This window comes from Homarus americanus, unplaced genomic scaffold (genome assembly GCF_018991925.1).
Source record: "Homarus americanus isolate GMGI-L3 unplaced genomic scaffold, GMGI_Hamer_2.0 scaffold23598, whole genome shotgun sequence".
Classification (NCBI taxonomy): domain Eukaryota; kingdom Metazoa; phylum Arthropoda; class Malacostraca; order Decapoda; family Nephropidae; genus Homarus; species Homarus americanus.
Genome location: NW_024731054.1, coordinates 1078101 through 1100720, shown reverse-complemented (window position 1 = coordinate 1100720; position 22620 = coordinate 1078101). Strand labels below are relative to the sequence as shown.

The 22620-nt window shown below is 34.5% G+C and overlaps 2 protein-coding genes across 21 annotated transcripts in view; one reads left to right on the top strand and one right to left on the bottom strand.

Moving 5' to 3' along the window:
* The window catches only part of LOC121867465 (protein transport protein Sec31A-like), a 55374-nt gene extending 36179 nt beyond the window's left edge, over window positions 1–19195 (top strand). For 3 of the 8 annotated variants that reach the window (XM_042367398.1, XM_042367395.1, XM_042367396.1), the window contains 6 exons: window positions 3916–4253; window positions 6068–6145; window positions 14225–14332; window positions 15458–15634; window positions 16673–16744; window positions 18137–19195. In XM_042367398.1, the coding sequence (XP_042223332.1) occupies window positions 3916–4253; window positions 6068–6145; window positions 14225–14332; window positions 15458–15634; window positions 16673–16744; window positions 18137–18322 (959 nt within the window). In that variant the 3' untranslated portion in view covers window positions 18323–19195. The remainder of the gene's footprint in view (window positions 1–3915; window positions 4254–6067; window positions 6146–14224; window positions 14333–15457; window positions 15635–16672; window positions 16745–18136) is intronic. The other 5 variants (XM_042367401.1, XM_042367400.1, XM_042367397.1 and 2 more) reach the window with 4 other exon arrangements.
* LOC121867464 (activated Cdc42 kinase-like) overlaps window positions 18107–22620 on the bottom strand; it is a 106851-nt gene continuing 102337 nt past the window's right edge. For all 13 annotated transcript variants that reach the window (XM_042367380.1, XM_042367384.1, XM_042367389.1 and 10 more), the window contains one exon: window positions 18107–22523. In XM_042367380.1, coding sequence (XP_042223314.1) covers window positions 22305–22523 — 219 coding nt within the window. In that variant the 3' untranslated portion in view covers window positions 18107–22304. The remainder of the gene's footprint in view (window positions 22524–22620) is intronic.

Sequence of the window (22620 nt, the reverse complement as noted above, 5' to 3'; positions counted from 1 at the left end):
CCTTGTACTGAAAGTTAAATGGTGGTAATGCAGTACAGTATATGTGTAGCTGTGTGTTTTGTGTACTGTACATCACTTCTTCGAAATCAAAATCTTAAGAATTTGCTCAGTGGAATTCATTAATCCAGTTCATGTTACCTATTAATGTTTCTTTCATAACTTCTCATATTATAAACTTTTGCAGACCCACTCTAGTGAATAAATGCTCTTTACTGTATTTATTTATTTTTCCATGGGTTTTAGTCATCCCAGCTGGTTCTATCTTGATACTGTAGGTGTTTCCATCATCTACATACAGTAGGTACAGTTGCCTGCACTTGGTACAGTGGAGGATACTTTTTCTGAGATGTTGCAACTTTGTTTGAATACTGAATGGCATGAAACAACCTCTTAATATCGGATAGACTTAGGGTTTAATATTTAATCCTCATCTTATCTATGAATACTGCTAGTTCCTGTTTGGTTATACTGTAGTTTGCATTCATCTTGCCAAATGTAATGCCAATGCCCACAATCTGCAGGATGGTGGGGGTGGCAAGGTGGTGTCCCTGCCCAAGTGGTAAAATCGTGTTGTACGTACAGACAATCCTCCTCAACCTATGAATGTTAATATTTCCTTTTTTATTTCAGTTAACTTACTGAGCAACAAATACTATGTTATTATGTCTTATCTGCTGTGTATGCATTTAATATATTCTTACATGGCTGGAGTTATTTTATGCAGGGAGACTAGTACAGTATATGCATATGTACTTGTATGCCAGCACAACATATGGCATATTAAATGTATAAATAATAGTATACTCATAAGAGACAATGCAATCTGCTGGGCACAAAGGTTATATTTTACAGAGACAGGTGGTGTTGGAATGCTGGGTAGGTGGGGCTCGGTTAAGGCTAGCCAGTTAACTGGGACAGGAATGCAGTTATGATCAGTGGTCATCATTAGGAATCATCTTGTCAAATATATTTACATATTTGGGGAACTAGGCGAAGACATTATACAGTATACTGTAATTGCATTATGAAACATTTTGTATATTTTCATGATAATAGTAGAACCAACATTTCACATTTATCTACCTAATATGAGCTCATTATTATAAACAAGGTATGTGGAACTGATTCTTAGCAACAATTTGTAGAATATTACTGCAAATATGATATCACAATGCTTGTGTTTTAATTACTGTATTGGCTTTTCTCTGTATACTCTCGTTGAATATATATCTTATAGATTAATAAAAAAAAGGCCATAATAAATCTCCTTACATAACCGTTCCTTATAAGGTAATTCAAAGTCCTATCTTACAATCAGGTTGGTATAATATTTGATAGTGTTAAGCAAAATAGAGAGTATAGTATGTATGCTGTGATGTGCTAACTAGTGCACAACTACAAAATTTCCCTTGAAAATTAACATATCCATAATGCTTATGGTACTACCATATAAGAATGTCAACGGTAACACTCGTGAGAAGGGTTTGTCCTGTGTGACCTTAACAAACATCGCAGGTTTCACGGTCCCTAACACTGGATAGAGCACCCAGACGGCTAGTAAACTGATAGTGACAAAAATTATAAAAGAAAAAAGAACCCATTGAGACCAAAAACAACTTTGCTGATTTTGTTCTAGCTAACACAAAACAATTTTATTTAGTTGTGGTAAAACCCCCAAATCCCAATGGGATATGTGGATACCTACCTCTACATCACATTGAAACATAAAAGTAATTGAAGGCACCAACCTTCACAAGCCAGTGGACATTCCTTTTACATTATCCCTGTCGCAAGCATTTGCGTCCGATACTGCAAATTCCCGTCTCTCTAGTTGACACTACTTGCGACCATTGCCATTATTCAATTTTATCGCACAATATGGAGGAGTCTCTGTCAGTCATATTTTAGCAGAGAACATTTCTCTACTAATGGCATTTTTAATCATAATATAAGGTGTCAGTTATCAAAATCGACAAAATTATGGAAATGGCAAGCATTAGTGGGACAATGCTAATGGCTGTCCGACAGTTTGTGGTGTCAACATTACTGCAACCAATCACAGGTAAAATAAAGTTTGGGAGATAGCCAATCATGGGTAAAGATAGGTGTTGTCTGAACCCCGGATTGGTGCAACTTTCCTCCTCCCCAGCATATGGACCCTCCCTTCTAGTTTCCCTTCCCCCTCCCTCTTTCCTTACCTCACACCACTGCCAGCCATCTTTTATAAGATAGTAGGCATTGTCATTATATTTGGTTATTAGAATGTAATTTGTAGCTGTACAGTACATGAAGTATTGACATTCTTAACACCATAATCTGACAACTATAAAGAGGTTGCTTCTGCCCATTCACGTCAATATAGTACAATGTCAACAAAACACACCGCTGCCAATTTTCACAAAATCCACCAGCCACTGTACCAGGTGATTCTACTTGAGTGTTAAAATTTTTCCCTGTTCATTTTTTTATGTACAGTACTGTATGAAAAAATTGGAAAATGAAAGGTGGCAACTGAAGCACTAGACCAGCTCGGCTCCACATACGTGCACTCTATTACTGATACTCATGGAGACAAGTTACTTTGAGTTTTAGTTTGTATTTACCAATATATTTTATTGGCTGCAATCTATTTTATCAATAGAAAGCATTCTTGTATTTGGTGAACTGGTCTTTGTTGTATAAATCCGGTGGATTTTCATTCCCTCCATTTTTTCTAGCACTGTACTAAAGTGAAATGTTGCCAGTTCCTCACCCTCTTTAAAAATACTTACTCTATCTAACTAATGTCAATCAGGTATTCTCCTAATCCACTTAAAGGTCTGATATATCATGTGTCTACCAAAGAGTGATCTGGTTTCTTTGTGAAAACTTAAATTGTAAAGAATAGAATGTATAGGGAAGAAGCATTTATTCCTGTTCTTTTTTTCCATTATCTATTATAAGGAAGAAATCTAACAGGCATCTTGCTGATTAAAAGGGTTATACTTTTTTAGACAGGTTATATAATAGTTTTATGTAGGCTTTTGTTACTTTATGTTCAGAATGGCAGATAATAAATATATTCGTAAGATGAGGATAAAAATTGTAAGGTCAAGGAATAAAACATTGTCTTAGTGCTTTTAATATACGTTGTACAGTATAAAAAAGATATTGAATATACAGCTCCTCCCCAACTTACGATCTACTTGACTTACGACCACCTGCACTTACGACCTGCCTCAGTCGTACCAAAATATTTTCAAATTTACTTATTTTCGCGTCCCAACTTCAGTACACAGACAAAATTTTCGTTTATAATTCACTTTAAAATGGCTGGGAAGCTTAAAAGTGAGAGTTTCGTGGTGCTGAGAAGAAAAAGAGACACCAATTTTAGATTTTCTATGTATTATTTAACCATTTTCGACTTACGACCATTTCGACTTGCGACCTGGATTTGGGTCCCTAACCCCGTCGTAAGTCGGGGAGGAGCTGTATGTATAACTTTTCAGAATTAATTGAAGTTTTGTAGAGGCACCTAAAGAGATCATTAGGAGAGCTTGCCACATTGAATCCATAACAATAGTGCTTGTATTAATTTACAAAAACATGCTACAGTTCTCTTTCAAACTTGAGAAATAGCTGCTTTGCTTTGCTTGTGAAGAAATATGAATGCAATGAAAACACTGCGGGTTCTTCAGCAGACAAATAGCTAGTTGGAAGTGAAGGATATAGTATTTAAATATTTTATGAAGTCTTTTATTAGAAAACTGATAACTTGGTGTATAATATCTTTAGCCTTGGCTTATTTAAGCATCACTGAAATGAAAAGATCAGTAACCTGACCAGCAGAAGTATGTATACCCTACAGATTCTCTAGCTTCTTTATGCCCAACAAGACAAGGCATAAATACTATTGCATGCCTATTTTCTTTATAGGTTTCCGACGTGGAGGTTCTAGCCGATATGTTCAAGAGAGTGCACATGCTCCACCGCCTGCTAATATGCTTAACCCAGCCCTGCCTCCTCAACCTTCTCCTTTCTTACCTCCAACTGCTGGAATAAATCCAGTGCCTCTTAATCCATCCCAACCAGCTGTGCCAACACAAACAGCACCTCAGTTCTTCAGTCCAGCAGCAACCCCGGGAGTAAACCCAATATATGGAGAACAACAACAACCCGCACCTCCACAGCCAGCACTGAAAACACCAGCAGCCTTTGATTCTAGTGTGCCACGTGGTTGGAATGATCCTCCTCCTCTGTCATCTTCACGTAAGGTGAGGTTAATTCACCTTTGTATTTTTGTTAGAGGTTCTTGTACCCATGGAGACATTCTCTTTCACATGCCCATCCTGTACTTGGACCTTTAGTGACTCCAAACAGTGACTGTAGTGGATCGATGATCGATGTAGTGGATCAATATTCTGCACTTCGTATTGCCTTATGTGTTTGTGTGTGTGTGTGGGCATTGTAGTTCTTGAACTGCTGAGAATTAGTTTTGATATAATTACAAAAATGCTGGGTTGAGGTAGGCAGGTGGCCAGGCAAGGCTATGTTATTGTTGTTTTGCAACTTGTAATTTGAGTAGATATACAAATTTTTACTCGTTTTCTTTTACTTTGTTAAATACACACACAGTTCGTACAGAATGTGCAAAAAATAAATATTAAAAGATATGATTATCATAAGACATTAAACATTTCTTACATCCGCGGTAGTTAGTGTCCGATCGTGAAAGGGAAGGGGTGGAGCAGGAGGGGAGTGTTGCTAGTGATGGTGAGTGGTGGTGAGTTAGTGGTGATGATGAATTAATGGTGGTGATGAGTGTTCTTGGTGAGTTAGCAGTGTTGATGAGTGTTGGTGGTATTGAGTGATGGCGAGTGTTGGTAGTGGTGAGTGTTGGTGGTGACAGGAGTGTGGTGGTGTGAGCTGTATTATTGTTATTTTTCAACTCATAATTAAGAGTAGATTTGTATATTTTTATTCATTTTCTTTTACTATGTTACATACACACACAATTGTTCATACAGTGTAAAAAAACAAAAAAATTACCTTAAGGTCAAAAACAAAGATAATAAAAAGGAAGGAGTATTGGAGATCTCATCCACTCCAGTCTCTACTTGTTGTGAAACTATTGCCAACTGGCAATATAGTATTTTTTCTTTTCTTTTATTTATGAGCATAATTTTTATTTATTCCTCACATTTGCTGGTACTGCACTACAGTATACACATGACCCTAGTCCATAATAGCCTCGGATAATGAGGAGTATATATATCGAAAAGTATGTGGTGAAAGTTGCCAGCTGGGAACGCATCCCTCTCTAATTGCCCCGATATTGGCGATTTCATTATTCACAATGACATTTAGGAACTCATCCCTTGCGATAACCGGGGTATTCCTAGACTACAGTATGGCAGGACATTCATCGGTTAGCTATATCTCTAGTTGTTTATATTACCTACTGTATTATGTGCAATGTTAGACAAACATGTTGCCTGATGGTGAGTCTGCATAGAAGTTGAAATTGCTTTGATAGGTTGGATCAAAGTTGGTATCTGCAGTTATGGTTAAGTGTTATAAAAATATTGATTGTGATTTGCATAATTTGGGTTATTACAAATACAGTAGATATTAAAAAAAAAAAAAAAATGTGAATTACACGAAAGCGCTTGGGAACTTCGTGTTTTCTTCTTTCCTTGTGGTTATCAGCATATACCTAGATCACGCGCACCTACAGTGATTTACTTGCATATATATATATATAATAAAACAGTGAACCAGTGTTAGGTACTGATGCAATGGGATAAAGTAGTGGCTCTCTGGCCCAAAAAATCATTGCAAGCTATAGTGTGGCTATTTAACAATTTGCTTTCCTTAAGATATGTACTGTATTTGGTATACAAAAAAAAAGGCTTCCGATATTACAAAAGTAATCTGTTAATATAAAATTAGTCCATCTTATATAGTTCATAAATAAGCTTCATACAGTAGTACAGTATGTTTCTCATATCTATTCCTTTTACCTCTTAAGATATTCATGGATCACATTTTACTTCATTCATTAATTACTGTACCATAAAATTTTGAGGAGTGGCAGCAGTTTGGTGGAGAGCCTAAGTACCATGGAGGCCACTCCGGAGACAAGAAGTTACTGATGCTGAAGCAGGTTTGTGGAGAAAGGTTGGCATGAAGCATGATAAGCTTCTAGTCAAGCTAACTACCACCAAAAAATGCTCCCAAGACTGTTATAGTCCATGAAATACTGTACAGTATTTGTATGGTAATGATCCTTATCTTATTTCAGATATGCATATTTTGGTTAACAAACTTCTACATTAGCTTTTTTGCTTTGCATTTGAATATTTGTTACTCAATACATTACTGAATTAGCAAAATTCTACACTTTCAGGTTTGACCAACAAAGTCCATAAAATTGAATAGATTTTTTGCTCACTCACTATTTCCCCACACAAGAACCCACTAACCATGTTCAAGGGCTAAAAGTGTACTTTGGTCATTGTATACAACTTTATTGTATTGACATTTTAGTTCTAACTAAATGACCTGCAGAAATAAAGATTTTGTATTTTTGTTTTGCAATCTGATGTTGAATGTCAAATAGTAGCAGCATCCTATTAATTTTATGCTGTTAATGTAATGAAACTTTGAGAATATTGCATGAAGCAAAAGGCTTGCAAACCTAAGCTTTTTGTTAAAAGGGCAAGATTTTTTTCAAAATATAGCCCAGTACAAATGCACTGTAGAATCCTGGTTATCCGGAATCCATGCAAGCGGCAGATTCAGCTAACCGGCACTACATGTACATTGAAATAATATAAGTAAAAAAAAAATCTAAATTCAGCTAGAATTGTAAGTTTGAATACCGTGCACAATGGGAATGAGCTGCCATATTTAGTGCCATGATAAACAATAAAATTGATGCACACCATACTTTATCAAAATACAATGGCACATTTTGTGTACACTCTACAAAAACTTCTTGAACACCTGGGCATGATGGATGAGAGAATGAGCAGAATGGGGCTTGTCATCTCGGAATGGTTTCAGATTCTTTGTTCATTTTTCAGATTGCATAGTGCTTGTAGCATTCAAGAAGATTTTGGTGAGAGTGTACAAAAATAGCTCCTTACACACTAAAACCATCCTTTGAAAAACATGACACAGTTTAGGCAGTCACCCAACTTACTCACAGACGTGTGGCTGCTGCGCTGGTTGTGTGTATGCTGTGACATCACATGGGAGAGAGCGAGGCCATGCAGTTACAGCCCAGTAACCCACGGCTACAACACACATACACACCCATGCTCTTCATTTTTCTTATTTGATAGTTTTATATTATATTTTCTTTATTTTTAAGCCACATCATTTATATAAAGTGGAATAAGTGTTAAAGAAGTCTGTTTTTCTTGAGACACAAATTTATGAGGTCAGTCTGTAGCACTGTGCATTGTAGTATATATTGGAGGATCCTAAGAGTGAGGTTCAACTAACCGGAAAATATCTTTATCCGGCACCTCTCAATCCCCATAGGTGCCGGATAACCGGGAATCTACAAATACCCGTAGGTTTAACATTTTGTTTTTAGCATAATGGAAATTAATTCATACTGTACAATATTTGATAATATTTACTCTGTTTCACTTAAGACCTTTATATTTTGGGACAGTCATATAGATAATGTACTGTAATACAAAGTAATGAATAGCATTACAACTAACCTAAGTTCAACCTAATCTAATTTTACCTGACCTAATTTAGGTAGTGCACTGTAGCTATGAAAGTATACAAAGTCTAAAATTGAACAGCATATTTTACCATATGTGAACTAATTTCCATTGAGTTATAACAATAGAAACAATGTTATCATTCTTAGACAAAGAAGAGTCATTGTCATTTTGAGGCTTAATAAGATTATTACAGTATACCAATTAAGTGTGACACACACAGTGTGTGTGAGCATCTGTATGTGTATTTGGAGTGTTTGTGTGTTGCTATTGAGTGTATGCTGTAACACACTGCCTCAGTTTACAGTATCAAGCTGTTGCAGTATGACATGTTAATGTGAATTTGCAGTTGTATTGTTTATTTAAATTGTCAATACTGTACTGGTATGTATTGTTGGCGTGATTTAGCATTTAGTATTATGTTTTCCCCTCCTTTGGGTTATTGGTATATAGTGTAGTGTAGATATGCTCCAACATGTTTAACCATAATGATAACTTGTATTGGGCTATCACAATGCTCATCCAGGTTGTTTTATTAAAGAACATTAGTTTGCACAATTACTGCTGTATGGATATTTATACAGTACTAGTCTTGTTGTATTCATAATTAGGCTTTAACAAAACAAATTCCAGGGAGCTATAATAAAGTTAATGTAATGGTGATTGATAATAAAGGCCATGAGTGTAAAACATATGGGAGATTATGAATGAGAAATAATCTGGTGAGTATTTGCTGTGTCACGATTAATTTTCAGAGATGGTGGAATGATAAATGGGTAGCAGTTACAAGGAAGCAGTTTAATTTATGAGATGGGAACTCAACAGTATATAATTGTATGCTACTAATTGTTTTTAGTTGGAAGAGTTTTACAAGGTTTTTAAAAATTTCTTATGCATCACATGGGAGGTTGTGCAACAACCTGCCTGTTTGAAGAAAGTTTGATAGACTTAGCAATATGCTTGGAAGGACACACACAGTAGATCTTGAATATAAAAGAGCCATGCATATTTATAATAGGAAAGTGTGGTGAATTATATGCATTTTACATTAACCTTAAAGGAGCAGAAAGCATGAAATACAAGTTGGATGATGTAAAAAAAGATTGCTGTAAAAATAATATGCCTGTAGCTCACCGAGACTGTGAGCTACTGCTAGTGAGGCTACCTCATCCAGTGACCACGTACTTGATTTGTTATGTAACAGAATGTCTAAAATCAAATTAAGGAAAAATAGAAAAACGTTAATGAAGTTTTGAACTAAATTTAAAAAATTGTGAACAGTATACTGTACTGTATTACTCTTGTATCTGTTCAGAATTTGATAAAATCCACACACACTTCCTCTTCCCTTTCAAAAAAGTTCTTTTGAATTTAGAATATGTTACAGTACAGTACTTATCATATCAGTAAGTACTGTACTACAAATTCTCTGGCTATTACTTGACCAAATTTAAATTGTTACTATAATGTCCTGGAAAGCCATATAAACTTGTCAAGGGATAATACTGTACAGATTTATGGTCCATAATTTGCCTGTCTGAATTTCAGAGTTGTCCGAAATTCAGACATTTTTTTTTAGAATATTCCATTTAAAATTCTGTAAAATGATATCTACAATCTGGCCTTATCCTAACATCATATAAAATATCACTTCTTGCACACTGAAACTGTAAACTTTCTAAAATTGTGTTCATGTTATAAATGGAAGATATGTTATGTCCACAAAATTACTTATTATTTTTATAATAATATCTTAACATATGTACAGTACAGATTTTACTGTACAGTAAACCCTCGGTATAACTGACACCATTCCTCACCTGGGAATTATATGTTATGGTATTTTCAGCTCATAATTTCAGGCATATACAGTATATGTAATTTTCTTATTTTTTTTAACTCATTTATATGCACACAATCCTACACACAGAATGTGCAAAAATAAAAATGATAATATAATAATTATCATAAAGTATAAAGTATCTACAGGTTTCCACCGTGAAGCTGTGTGGCTTAGCAAGTGTGTGTGGAGGTCAGGGGTTCCATGGTGTTTAGCACTGTTGCTCGTGATGGCGGTGAGGGAGCATCCCAGGTGGCTGGTTGCTAAGGCGAGGGTCCCTAAGACTGTTACGCACTGTGTACACTTAACTTTTGCTAATAAAAAAATTAATAAAAATGCATGTTAGTCTTGGAGCTGATGCTTATGTGTTGTTATTGCCACCATGTAATTGCTCTGAGGTATCAGCGGTGGTGGGTGAGGGGGGTTACTGGGGAGAGGAAGGATCAGGTTAATCCATCATAAATTTCCTTGTTCTTATAAGTTTAGTTGCACCCATGGAAGTAACATATTTTACGGCACTTTTGTACATTTCTGCCATTTTTACTACCGATCTTACTGAGGTGGATGGGATAGAGAAATGACATCCAATATCCATAGCACATTCACCAGCCTCAAACTGCTATAATTTTCATCTTATGTTGCAGTGCCATGTTGTGCTTCTTTGCTACTTTGCTTGGTAGTGTAGAACTATCACTTGCAGGACATTTAGAGGCCACAATAAAGATATGGGGGCACTTGAACACAAATAAAACAATTAGTACCAACATGACACAAACTGAGCAGGGAAAAGCATGGCTCCACTGTGTTTTAATTTGTAAACAAGAAAATGTCCGATTCATCCAAGTTGTGTAAGCTAGACAGAAATATCACAGTTATCGTATAGTTGGACAAACTGCACACATAATTTTATTATTATTTTTTAATTGTTAATTTAATCATCTGTATTTCAAACAACGAAATGATAACAAAGGGGCGATGAACAACAAGAACTCCCTGTACATAGAAATACATGTAGTGACAGTTGATTACATATGTATGTACAGGTAATTATATCTTTATAAATCTCTCCAAATCATGCATGGTGAATACAAAAAGATCTGCCAATTCTTCACAAAGCACACATTGTATCAAGAACCCGCAAAATATTGCCATTTTAGAGTTAAATTTAGATGTTATTAAATGACATGAGTGCGGTGAAGGAACAACAGTTGACGATCAGCTGTGAAAGGGAGAATGGAGACTCGTGCTTTTCAATAAATCATTCATTTACCATTCATTTGGCATTACTGTATTAGATTTATTACATGTTCATTATTTTAATGTTATTAGTGATAATATTGGGTGTAGATATAGGCGGTATGTAGGTTAATCATTGTGGTGGGTGATCAGTGAGATAAAAGATTACACTCACATGCTTTTCAGTTGTATTTTCTATCATATTTCATAGTATGTATTTGTATGTACAGTATTTCATATTGTTTTTGTAAATTTTTAAGTGTTTCTGTACATTTTTTTTTTTTGGTCGGGGTGGGGGGAGCATGGCTGTGAGAATAATAGGAAAATGTATGATAAAAAATACTGAATTAGCCTAGTCTTAGATTGAACCTTAGCACAGGTTATTACTGGTGCTGTAGTTCTATAATTACAGCTTACGTACTGTCTACGACTTTACCTAGCTATTTTTTTTATTTAATTAATGATAGATTGTCCTGTTTTCAAAACAGTAATTTGTGTATATTGTACAGGTGTTGACTGTTATATTGTACAATGCATCTATATACAATTGATCAGTTTTACAATGTAAAACAGTTAACACCATTTACCGCTATGCAATGGCTAAGATCAATTTTACAATGATCGCTTCCCGAATAATAATAATATTAATATTAATATTAACATGGTTGAGCCAGTTGAGAGCCTGAGCTCTCTTGAATGCTTTTCCTGCATTGTCATTGCTCTGAAAGAGTGATGTGCAGTAACTTGCAATATTTCGAGATATGATGACACAATCTCAGAATGGTGTAACACGTGCGACCCACGTGGGATGCACGGGAGGCTCTGCCCAACCCCAGTGACTGCCAGGCTTAGCGAGCAGTTGAACTGTGTCACGTCACCCAGAGGATGGTTTGCTTTTGGAAATATTTATTTTTACATAAAATAATAAATACTGTACCAGTAAGTGTGAGGAATAAATTAAAATAATAAATAAATAAATAAATAAATAAATAATAAATACTGCATGGCAATCTTGTCAGTTTGCATGGGACACGAGACAGCGAACCGAGATACCCCATGCCGCTCCCTCATCCCTGCTATAATTGTTTACTCCTGCACACATAAATGTTTATTCCCGTGTTTTTGACCTTATGATTTTATTTTCTCATTCTGTATGAACTATTTTGTGCGAAGGTAAGAAATGAAGAAATTACATATATATCTCCCCAAAATTTAGTTAAAAAATAACCACAACATAACTGTAGGTCACAGCTCACATGAAGAAATTGTTATTTATTTGTGTTTTTGGCCTGATAATTTTTTTCTGGCACATTCTGTAGGAAAGAATGTGTGTGAGTGTAACAGTTAAAAACAAATGGAGGAAAGTTACGTACTGTGCAGTTTGTCTCCCCGCACCGTAATAAGTCTGGTGCATGTAAGAAATGTTTGTTCCTTTTATATTTTTGATCTTATAACTATTATTTCTTTTCTTTTGGCACATTCTGTATGAAAGATTGTGTGTGCATGTAACAGTAAAAAAAAAAAGTGTACGGTATATCTACCCAAAATTCAAGTTGATAAATAACAATTCAGTAACTCAAGTCACAGCTCGCACATAGACAGTCCTTTATGTTTTTGACCTTATGATATTTATTTATTTATTTATGTATTTATTTAATTTTTTTGCACATTTGTATGATAAATTGTGTGTGCATGTAAGAATTAAAAAAAAAATTATGAAAATGACATGTCTACCCAAAATTACGAATTGAAAAATAACCATTCTGAGTGCTAACTTTTGCTCTTCAGGGTCTCAGGAATGAAACCTATTTTCCCCCATAAATTATTATTATTGATAGACGATCAATCACATTATGATGGCTTTTCAAAATCCCTCACCCCATCGTATAACGGTCAACACCTGTATTTCATTCTGAGGTCATAGAGGGCAAGCATTCTTTTGGGTTTCAGTATTAGGCCTAGTGGGAACTGCATTCACCCAAACTTTAGCATATAGTGTCCAAAATTCCGATAAACCCAAAATCTAGCTCACGTTTGGTCCCAAACTTGTCGAATTCCAGATCAAAGCCCTGTACAGTGGTCCCTCGGTTAACGAGCACAGTTCGTTCCAGAAGGTTGCTCGTTAACCAAAAAATTCGTTAACCGAAACTTCATTTCAAACTAAAAATAAATGCAGTAAAGTACACTTACTTTGAGGTGTGCATGTAGAAGGCTCCTGGTTGATGATGATGGGAATTAGAATGGGGGTGAAGGAGAAGGGAGGAGAGAAGGCATTGGGGTGGAAGGGAAGTCACCCCATGCCGCCATTTCACCCATAAAATTTTAGTTCACTTGGTGTAATTCAAGATTATTTTCTTTAAATCAACACTGCACTATATATTATCAATATGTAAAATATATTTCAAAATGACCAATAATTTGACTGGAAACAGAAAAAAAGCGTTTATGTTGACGAGTCTCAAACAAGATGTTCCTTCCTCTGAACTGGTAAACAAACTGACGCCAAGCTTGGTGTGTTGAGTGGTTGTTTGGCGTGCAAAAACTAATTTCCTGTACTTCAATTATGTTCAATAATTGTTAAAATGACTAAAAAATGTAATAAAAAACTTTTAAAATTACTGAATAGTACAACCTTCTTGATATGTACTAAAATGGTAAGGAATTTAAGCCCTAAAACCGATTACTGTATTGGCGGACTAATACTACAGCTGGTGGGCAGCCAAATGCAGGCGAAAACATGTTGGGAAAAATTCGTAAGGAATTCGTTAACCGAGGGTTTGCTCGTTAACCGAAGCGAAGAATCTTATGGAAGGTAATTCGTTAACCAAAATTTCGTTAACCGAGGGATCACCGTATGAGTATTTATGTAAAATACAATACTGTACTGAGATGAGTAATCTTTTATAAGAAAATATTGTACAGTATAACAAAGCAGATGAATATTTGGGTATTTACATTAAACTCTTATTACATGCAAGTTGAGCATTTTTTTTTCATCATTGACCATTATTTAACATATCACAGGTTATTGATAGAAATACTCTTGAGAATTGTGTTCAAGATGACAAAAACTTTTAAAATTTTTGTATACAGTATAGTTACAAAGCAGAATATTTTAGGATTTAGCTTTTTTGTGTACTGTATGTTGTTACTGACTGTCACTGAAGAAATGTCATACTCCCTTTTTTACTATTATAACATGCAGGTACACACTATATTTATTAATTTGGAAAGTTATGAAGTATTATTTATAGGTGAATGTACATTGTTTTCTTTACCCCTTGTATCCATGATTTTATCTACTGGTACTGAAGTTGATATTTTCATGTGTGAGTGCAACTAAGTTTGAGTGAGTGTGTTTCTTTAAATACTTATGTACTGTATGTTTAAAATGATTAATATTTGTTTTTCTTTTTTTTTGCAGGCTAAACAGCAACAGCAACAACAGCTGAATGAGGCTCCCAAAGTACCCGAGCCAATCATGTGTCCTGTACCAGGAAGTATTGCACCTGAACCACCACAGCAGTTTATGGTAAGACACTTTACTTAGTAATTATATATATATATATATATATATATATATATATATATATATATATATATATATATATATATATATATATATCTATATATATATATATATATATATACATATATATGTATATATATATATATATATATATATATATATATATATATATATATATATATATATATATATATATATATATATATATATATATATATATATATATATATATATATACACACACACACACACACACAGTGGGGTATGCTATAACGAATCTAATTGGTTCTAGAACCTTGTTCGTTATAGCACTCGTTCGTTATAGGATTAATCCGTTCCGGGCCCCCAAATACAACCACTTAACACTGAAACATATAATATAAAATTGTAAAAAAGTGCATAAATATGCAGCTAAACCCCTGAAATAAAGAATATCATTAATACTTGTAATAAAAAAAAACAATAAATGTGTAAAAAAAAAAAATCGTAGGAGTTTCGTTCGTTATAGCATTCTCAATTTTATAGGTAAAACCGTTCGTTATAGGAATATTCGTAGTAGAAACCATTCGTTATAGCATACCCCACTGTATATATATATATAAACTGATTTTATAGTCTCCAGTATCAACATTTCTTACATTTTTCATAAAAGAATTGAGTCTTCATCATTATATCATGCTGAAATATTTTGTTAAAAGGATCTTATATTGGAACTGTCTTGTAAATAATTTATTCAGGATCATTATGGTACTAAATTCATCTATCTAACACTATTAGAACAGATGTTGTGAATAATAGTTTCTACACTTTTTTGTGTGCCGTAAATATTTTTGCTCATGCCTGCAGTCTAAATGTAATAGGAAAGCGTTTGTCTTTCTGAGAGGAGATGCAAAGTTTAGAGTCAAAATAAGATGCGTAGTTTAGACTCTTTTAGAGCTCTCAGAAACTTTTCCCAGTACCCTGTACTGTACCCGGAAAAATTTGAGGATATTGGATTTTTCTGGGTTTCAGAGTCGTCTCTTTCCCTGGAAATTTCTCATCCTCGGAAGAACTGTGCCCCAATTGCTGCAGTAATGGAGAGATCACTGTATGAAGAATGAATAAAAAAAATTATTTTGTACATTCCAGGGATTCCAACAGCCACAGTATGGAGCTGAAGCACATGGTGCTGCGACTGCTGCACCTGTGGCTGCTGCCTCAACCCCCGAGCCTGCTAACAAAGGGCCACTCCCATCTGAGCATCAAGTTATTCAAGATGTAATTAACGATGTCCGGAATCGTTGTTTGCTTGTCGTTCAAAACCAGGTTAGTTTATCAAAGGTTTATTTTATTTCTTTATAGGTAATCACACAAGAAGAATACAAAGGCTTTTCAGGCTTACATTGATTAACATGCCTTAGAATTAATTGGATATACTGTACAGAATACTTAATAATCTCTTAAATGATTATTGTATGCTCCTGTTCTTGAATTTAGGACATACTGAAATCTTTCAAGGGATCTGATAACTAGGTAACTACAAACTGGGTTGTTCAGTGGAGGCCCTTAGGTTGTGTCAACCTATTTTTTGCTCATTTTCAGCTACCCATCTCCTTCCCTTGGGCTAGCTCCATAGCTCCAGACTATTTACCCAGTCACACCCCAGAGCAGAGGGGTTGTAGGGACATATTTCCTGTTAATAGATAATGCTCTCATTGTAGGAGTTATTCCAGTTTAGTCAGGTTTTAAATGCAGTCGTATTTCATATAACTTTCGTTGGGGTCATTTCAGTGTTGTGACTTTTCCCTTCATTCAAGATGATTACTGTAGATAACCAATGATGATAATCTAGTCATGGTTGTTGCAAACTGAACTCCTTTAACTTTTGAGCAGTGTAGGAAGTATGAAGTGAGTGGTAATGTTGTACAGTTTGGGTCTGATTCTATAGCTGCTTCTATTTTTTTGGAAAAGAATGGGTAATCTTCCTTGACAATTACCTTTTAGAGCATTTAAAACTATTTATATACATAAAGCATATGAGAATGAGATTTTACATACCTAAGCCTAATCTTTTTCTTATTTGGGGCTTAAATTTTTTTTTCCAACAGTGTTGGAATTTATTAAAAGATAGTACTGTAAAGGTTTTCTTGTTTGTTATTGAACTTTAGGTGTGACTTCAGTCAGTCATTGTAGACTAAAAGGATTCAGGTTTACAATTTAGATTTCAAACACACACACACACACACACTTTTTCTCATACACCATCAGCATACAGAGGTGGTATTATGGCAAATTTTCAGACCTCAGTAGTGAACATGTAATTGTTGATTCATTGATTATTTAAAAAATTTAATCTCTCTACAGCAAGTAAAACAACGTCTTGAGGATATTGGTACTAAAATGGAGACTTTGTATGACAAACTGCGGGCTGGACAGGTAAGAAAATTATTGTTTCACAAACATAATAAAAGTACATAGATTTATATCCCACACAACAGTGTAATGACTTTGGGATACTGTTGGTTAGTTTGGAGCATTGACACTAATGGGACAAGCTCTAAGCCCTGTGTAACATGCTTGTAAGGCTGTGGAATGTGGGCTTTAAGTGGAGAGATTTAATAAACTAATGGGACATATAGCATACAATGTTATTAGTTAACTATTTGAAAGTAAATGCAGGCAGAACTGACATAAAACAAGAGGAAACAGCAGTATGTATACTTGAATGATTGGAGAGCATGGTTTTGAGTACAGTATATGTGTCTGCAAATGGAATGATTGATGAGTTCTGTAATTATGTTAATTAGCCATTTGGTTTATCAAGTACAGGGGGCTCCCCCAACTTCGTGAGGTCTAGGTTCTCAAAATGGCCACGAATTGACAAATCCGAGAAATAACATTTGTGCACCACAAAGTGGGGGGAGGTGGGGGGTACATTTTTACTTGTGGACAAAGAAATGTATATTCGTTTGTGTTTGTCCTTAGGACAACTATTTCTTTTACCTGTAGTATTGTATGTGTGTCTAGACTCTAGACACACATACAAAACACACAAAAATAAATAATAATTAGAAAATCCTCTCACAAATAATCAGAAACAAATTTATTAAAAATGTGAGTCAACCCTCCATTTGTGCTCTATTAATAAAGTACTGTAATAGAGAAAGGATTTGAGGGTAGACTCACATTTTTAATAAAATTGTTTCGGATAGTTTGTGAGAGGATTTTCCAATTACCGGTATTATTTATTTGTATGTGTTTGTGTGTCTACACACACACACACATATTTACAATACAGGTAAAGGAAATTACTCTCTAGAACGAATGGCTCCCTGTCCCAGCCGCAAAAATGCCGGCAACTTTAAAATTACCCATAGACATTCTTGGGTACATCCAGGTGTCATCCGCAAATAGCCGAGAACCACAAAGTAAAAATCCTTGAACTTGGCCCCCCCACCCTTGTACTATGAGTCATTCATTCAGTAAGTCAGTCAGATGAGTGTATGTCAGTCATTACATCAGTTAAAATTGGATAGTGAGATGACCAAGTCAGTGTCCTGTGATGCAATCCCTCTAAACATTCATTCAGACATACCCCAATCTCCTTCCCATTTATTGTGTCATTTGTTGTATCACACATGAACCTTAATAAACTGCTTCACAAAAAAAACATTTCATAGGAGAGGAGCATTGGTGGTGTTGGTGACTACTGACAGAATTCTGACAATAGCATTTGCAAATGTACAAGTTAAATTGTTAATCCAATTTGATATTGGAATGTTTTATAAAATGCCTTCATAGATTTTGTTTATTTATTTATTTTTTCAGCTTGGTCCAGTTACAATATCTGGAGTTCATCGAATTGTCAGTGCAGTACAGACTGGTGATTACCGTGGTGCACTGAGCATTCATGCCGAGACAATAGCGAAAGGAAGTTTCTCAGAGCTTTCATCTTTTATGCCTCCTCTCAAACTACTTTTGCAGTATTGTATGCAGCTACAAGTTTTTCTTTAGTTATAATGTTTATGTATATAATTAAGGAATATTATAGGCTGTAGGGAATTGATTTTTTGGAAAACAAAAAAGTAGTAATTTTTTTGTGTGAAGGGACAGCATGTGTAAGTTGTATTAACTTGCATTGTAATGATAATGTAGTATATATGAAAATCTTATTAACTGTTAATACTGTACAGTATCTGTGAAATTACTATTTGATGAAATACTGGTAGAGGTAATCATGACTTAGAGCAATTTAATGATTTTGTTCAAAGTCAGATCCATAACAAGGATCTATTAGCACCTAAGACAGCATTGTACAGTATTAGATATATATGGCCGTTATCCCAGATCATGGTAAGAACCAAATGTTGGTATGGTAATCCTGGTAAGGTTACACTTCATAAGGCTGTTAACCTACTACAGCTATAGCATTCTTTAATATTTTTTATGAGCAAAGTTAAGTTAATTTGATATTATACCTTCATAGAATGAAGATACAAAAAATATGTTACAATACATCTAGCATTATGTTATTCTTAACACCCATAGTATACTTTAATTAAACTTATTTATAAACATTTATTCTGCCTTCAGTTCAGAGTAAAATTGTCCTGTACTGTATTTTCCTTTAAGAAATGCTTTAATCTTTTTTTCCCATTTATTACAGATGTAAAATTTTTAAACAATTGCAACTGAATCAGAAAAGTACAGTAATTAATTTAGTGATATAATATATAGAGCTAAAACACTATTGGTTAGAATCAGACACTTGTGCCATTTTACCAGCAATTAGATATGTTTTGGTGTAACTTCATAACTTTAATTATACTTGTATTACTTTTCTGCACTAAAGGTGGCACTACATTTGGAATAAAGTTGTAATACATACATACTCTTTTACTGGAGTAGGTGACACTGCTACTGGTAAAACTATGATTTATGGTTACTTATATATTCAACTACAGGCATACAAACATTGCACTTTCTAATTACATAACTCCATACCTCAGTCACTGCAATATGATATGAGAATACATTAAATTAGAGGAAATACTCAGAAATACAATGAAATCTGTGCAGTGAGCTAAACATATATAACAGTTTCTTCACTGGCTTACAATACTTGACAAGGTTGCTCAATCTCTAAATTTACTGAAGGAGTCTTGATACAATTTTGAACTATCTAAATGGACAGTTTCTAACAGACAGATATTCATTATATAAAAATACAAAAGTATGAAAATATGCAATGATGATTTTGAATATCTATTATCTTTAAAGGACAAAATGCTACAAACTATATTAATGTGTAATGTTATTATGCAATGATAAAATGTGATGGTTAAGTTGCACAATGGAAGTATATATATGAATGAGGGCAAAAAAAGTTTAAAGCTCAATAATAATCTCTCAGCAATTCTCATTCACATCTAAAATACAATAAATGGAAGACTATCAAATAAATACAAGATGTGTTTTCTTCAGATAGTTAGTTGATAATAATCAGCAGTTTTTTAAGACTACTAATGAAGTCTGTGTAACAAGCAAAGCTGTCAAGTGTAGCCTTAAGCTAGAAATATGAGTCAACTAACCATTTGATAAATACTTTTATTAAACATACCTATAACTTTATGAACACAAAACTAAACAAAATATTCAGGTTATATTAGCTAATAATTTATAAACACATATCTACAGAATATATTGAAAGTAGTTTAAACAAGATACATATGAAAAAAATTTACATAAAAATAACTTGTATCAAATACGCTGTGCACATTTTCATCATTACTTTATCTAATAGGAAATCTATATGGTACCATAAGAGGCATTCATTAAGACTGTACTTATATTTTGTATCACAACTACATGTATATGTACTGTAGCTATATTACTCAAAATATGGGACTACCAGAGGAAATAACTGAATAATAGAATATTCTGAAGGTGGCTAAATTGAGCAATTTCCCCCCAAAATATGAACATTCTAGAGGCACATTCTTAAAGTGTGTTAATAAACAAAATAGATTCTGGGGTGTTTAAATTACAGGAATACCTCGCTATTTGCAACCCCACCTATCCACAAAGCATACCCCACTTATTCGCAAATTAAAAATTACGGTATTCTACAGTAATATTTCAAACTGGGTGGGCAAGCTGCAGCTCTCACATTCCAATGCAAGTCCTGCTTCACAAAAGGTGTTTTTTTTTCCGCACATATGGAGCTGCTCACCCCAAGCCTTTACCTAAACTTCCAAACCAGTGTGAAAAAATACACCGAGCATTCTAGAATTCTTCATATGGCAATGGTAAATGCTAGTTTAAATGTTTACACTTATTTACAAATGGTATACACATGCACACACAATCGCACAGTGTTCTTTTGTATTGTTTTTATGTTATTGTAGTTATTTTACTGAATTATATGGAGTGTACCTTTACAGTACAGTAGGGTACAGTACAATGCAATACAGTACAGTAATATTGAAAAATGTGTTGCATAGGTGTGTGTGAAATGAACGTGTTTGTGGACTTGGCAGGTTGCCAACTTAGAATGTTGCTGGAGCTACATCCCCCTAGCTGTGCTATTGTTACCAGTACTTTTCAAATCGTAATTTTGAGTAAATATTCATATATTTTTTTTATTCTGTATAAATACTCACACAATTATTCATACAGAACATGCAAAAAAGAACAAAATTATTACCATATGGTCAAAAACAAAGAGAATATGTAGATTGTGGAAAAGGCAGACGGGAGCAGGTGGTGGGGGTGTGATGTCAGTGATTTCATCCTTACTCTACTGAGCAAAGCTGTGAGCCGCATTATTGTAATTTTGGGGAGGCACGTAATTTTCTACTGTTACATGCATACACAATTGTTCTTACAGAATGTGCAAAAAAATTAAATAAATAAAAGAAATGATAATCATAAGGTCAAAAACAAAGGGATTAAACATTTCTTAAACATGCGGTAGTTAGCCCACAGACAGAGGGCTCCAGCCCTCCAGTCTCCTGCATGTAGTGAAACTATTGCCAAATGTCAATGCGGTATTCTTTCTCTTTTATTTATTAGTACAGTATAATTTTTATTTACTCCTCACAGTGACTGATTTTACAGTATCCACACGACTCTGGTCTCTAATAGCCTTGGATAATGAGGGGTGTACAGTACAGTATATTGAAAAATATGTAGTGAAAGTTGCCAGCTGGGAATGCATCCCCTCTATTTATATTAATTCTTATGGGGAAAATTGCCCCGATATTTGCAATGACTTTTAGGAATGCACCCCTTGTGATAACCGGGATATTCCTGTACTTTAATTTAAGAAATGGTGTATTTCTTTTACATTAACAAACCCTATGGACAAATACTGTATCTGATTCAATAATAAAAAAAAGTAATTAATTTTAAAGTTTCTGTAATCTTCTCTCTAGTAATAGAAGCTGTTTACCAAGACAGTAAAACAACTTTTGTTGTTTAGATGCGGAAATGTGTTCCTACACCCCCTGTGGTAACCCGTGTCTCCAAATGGCAACACTGCAATAGTAGTACTGTATCACTATTTATGATTTAATGGGTAGTGGTCATGTAAGGATGAATGTGATTGGTAGATAGGTTTGCTATAGGTCATAGAGGTTGGCCGTTTCGAGACATGGGTTACTACAAGGGGTGTAGGAACACACTTCCACAACTTTACCATCCCTTCTGTATGATTAGAGAACAAAAAATCTATTGAAGGTAAATTATGTAAAAATTTACTCCTTAACATGTCCTAAAACAGTGATTAATACCGTTTGTAAAACATGCCGCAGATAGATATACGTACTGTACAAATCAAAATTTTATGGTACTTCATCTCAAATCCAGAAACAAGAAGTTCTTCCACTGTTGTAAAAAATATACTAAAGCGACTGCTATGCTACAATATGTATGGTATAATTACCTGATGATTATTTTAGTCATAATTACTTTTGTAAGAATCCAGCTTCACACGTCAAACTTGTGCAGTGTCTTCATTAATCCCACGAGTAGCCATAAGGTAGGACGCTGCCTTGCTAACATCCCAAGAGAAAGAGGCTAAAGTGTTCCGAGCTGCTTCTATTGGTACACGGTGAGCTGGAAGCAACAGCTGAAGACGTATTAACTTAAGGGCACGGTGTACATCCCACTCACATTCATTCAGTGCCACAACACATTCTTCGGGGGACACATGCTAAGAAAGAATTTAAAGAAAATGTATTACTGTTTACATTGTATTCCTCTAGTGGTGTAAATATGAAGTACTAAACTGACATTTTTACAGTGAAGAA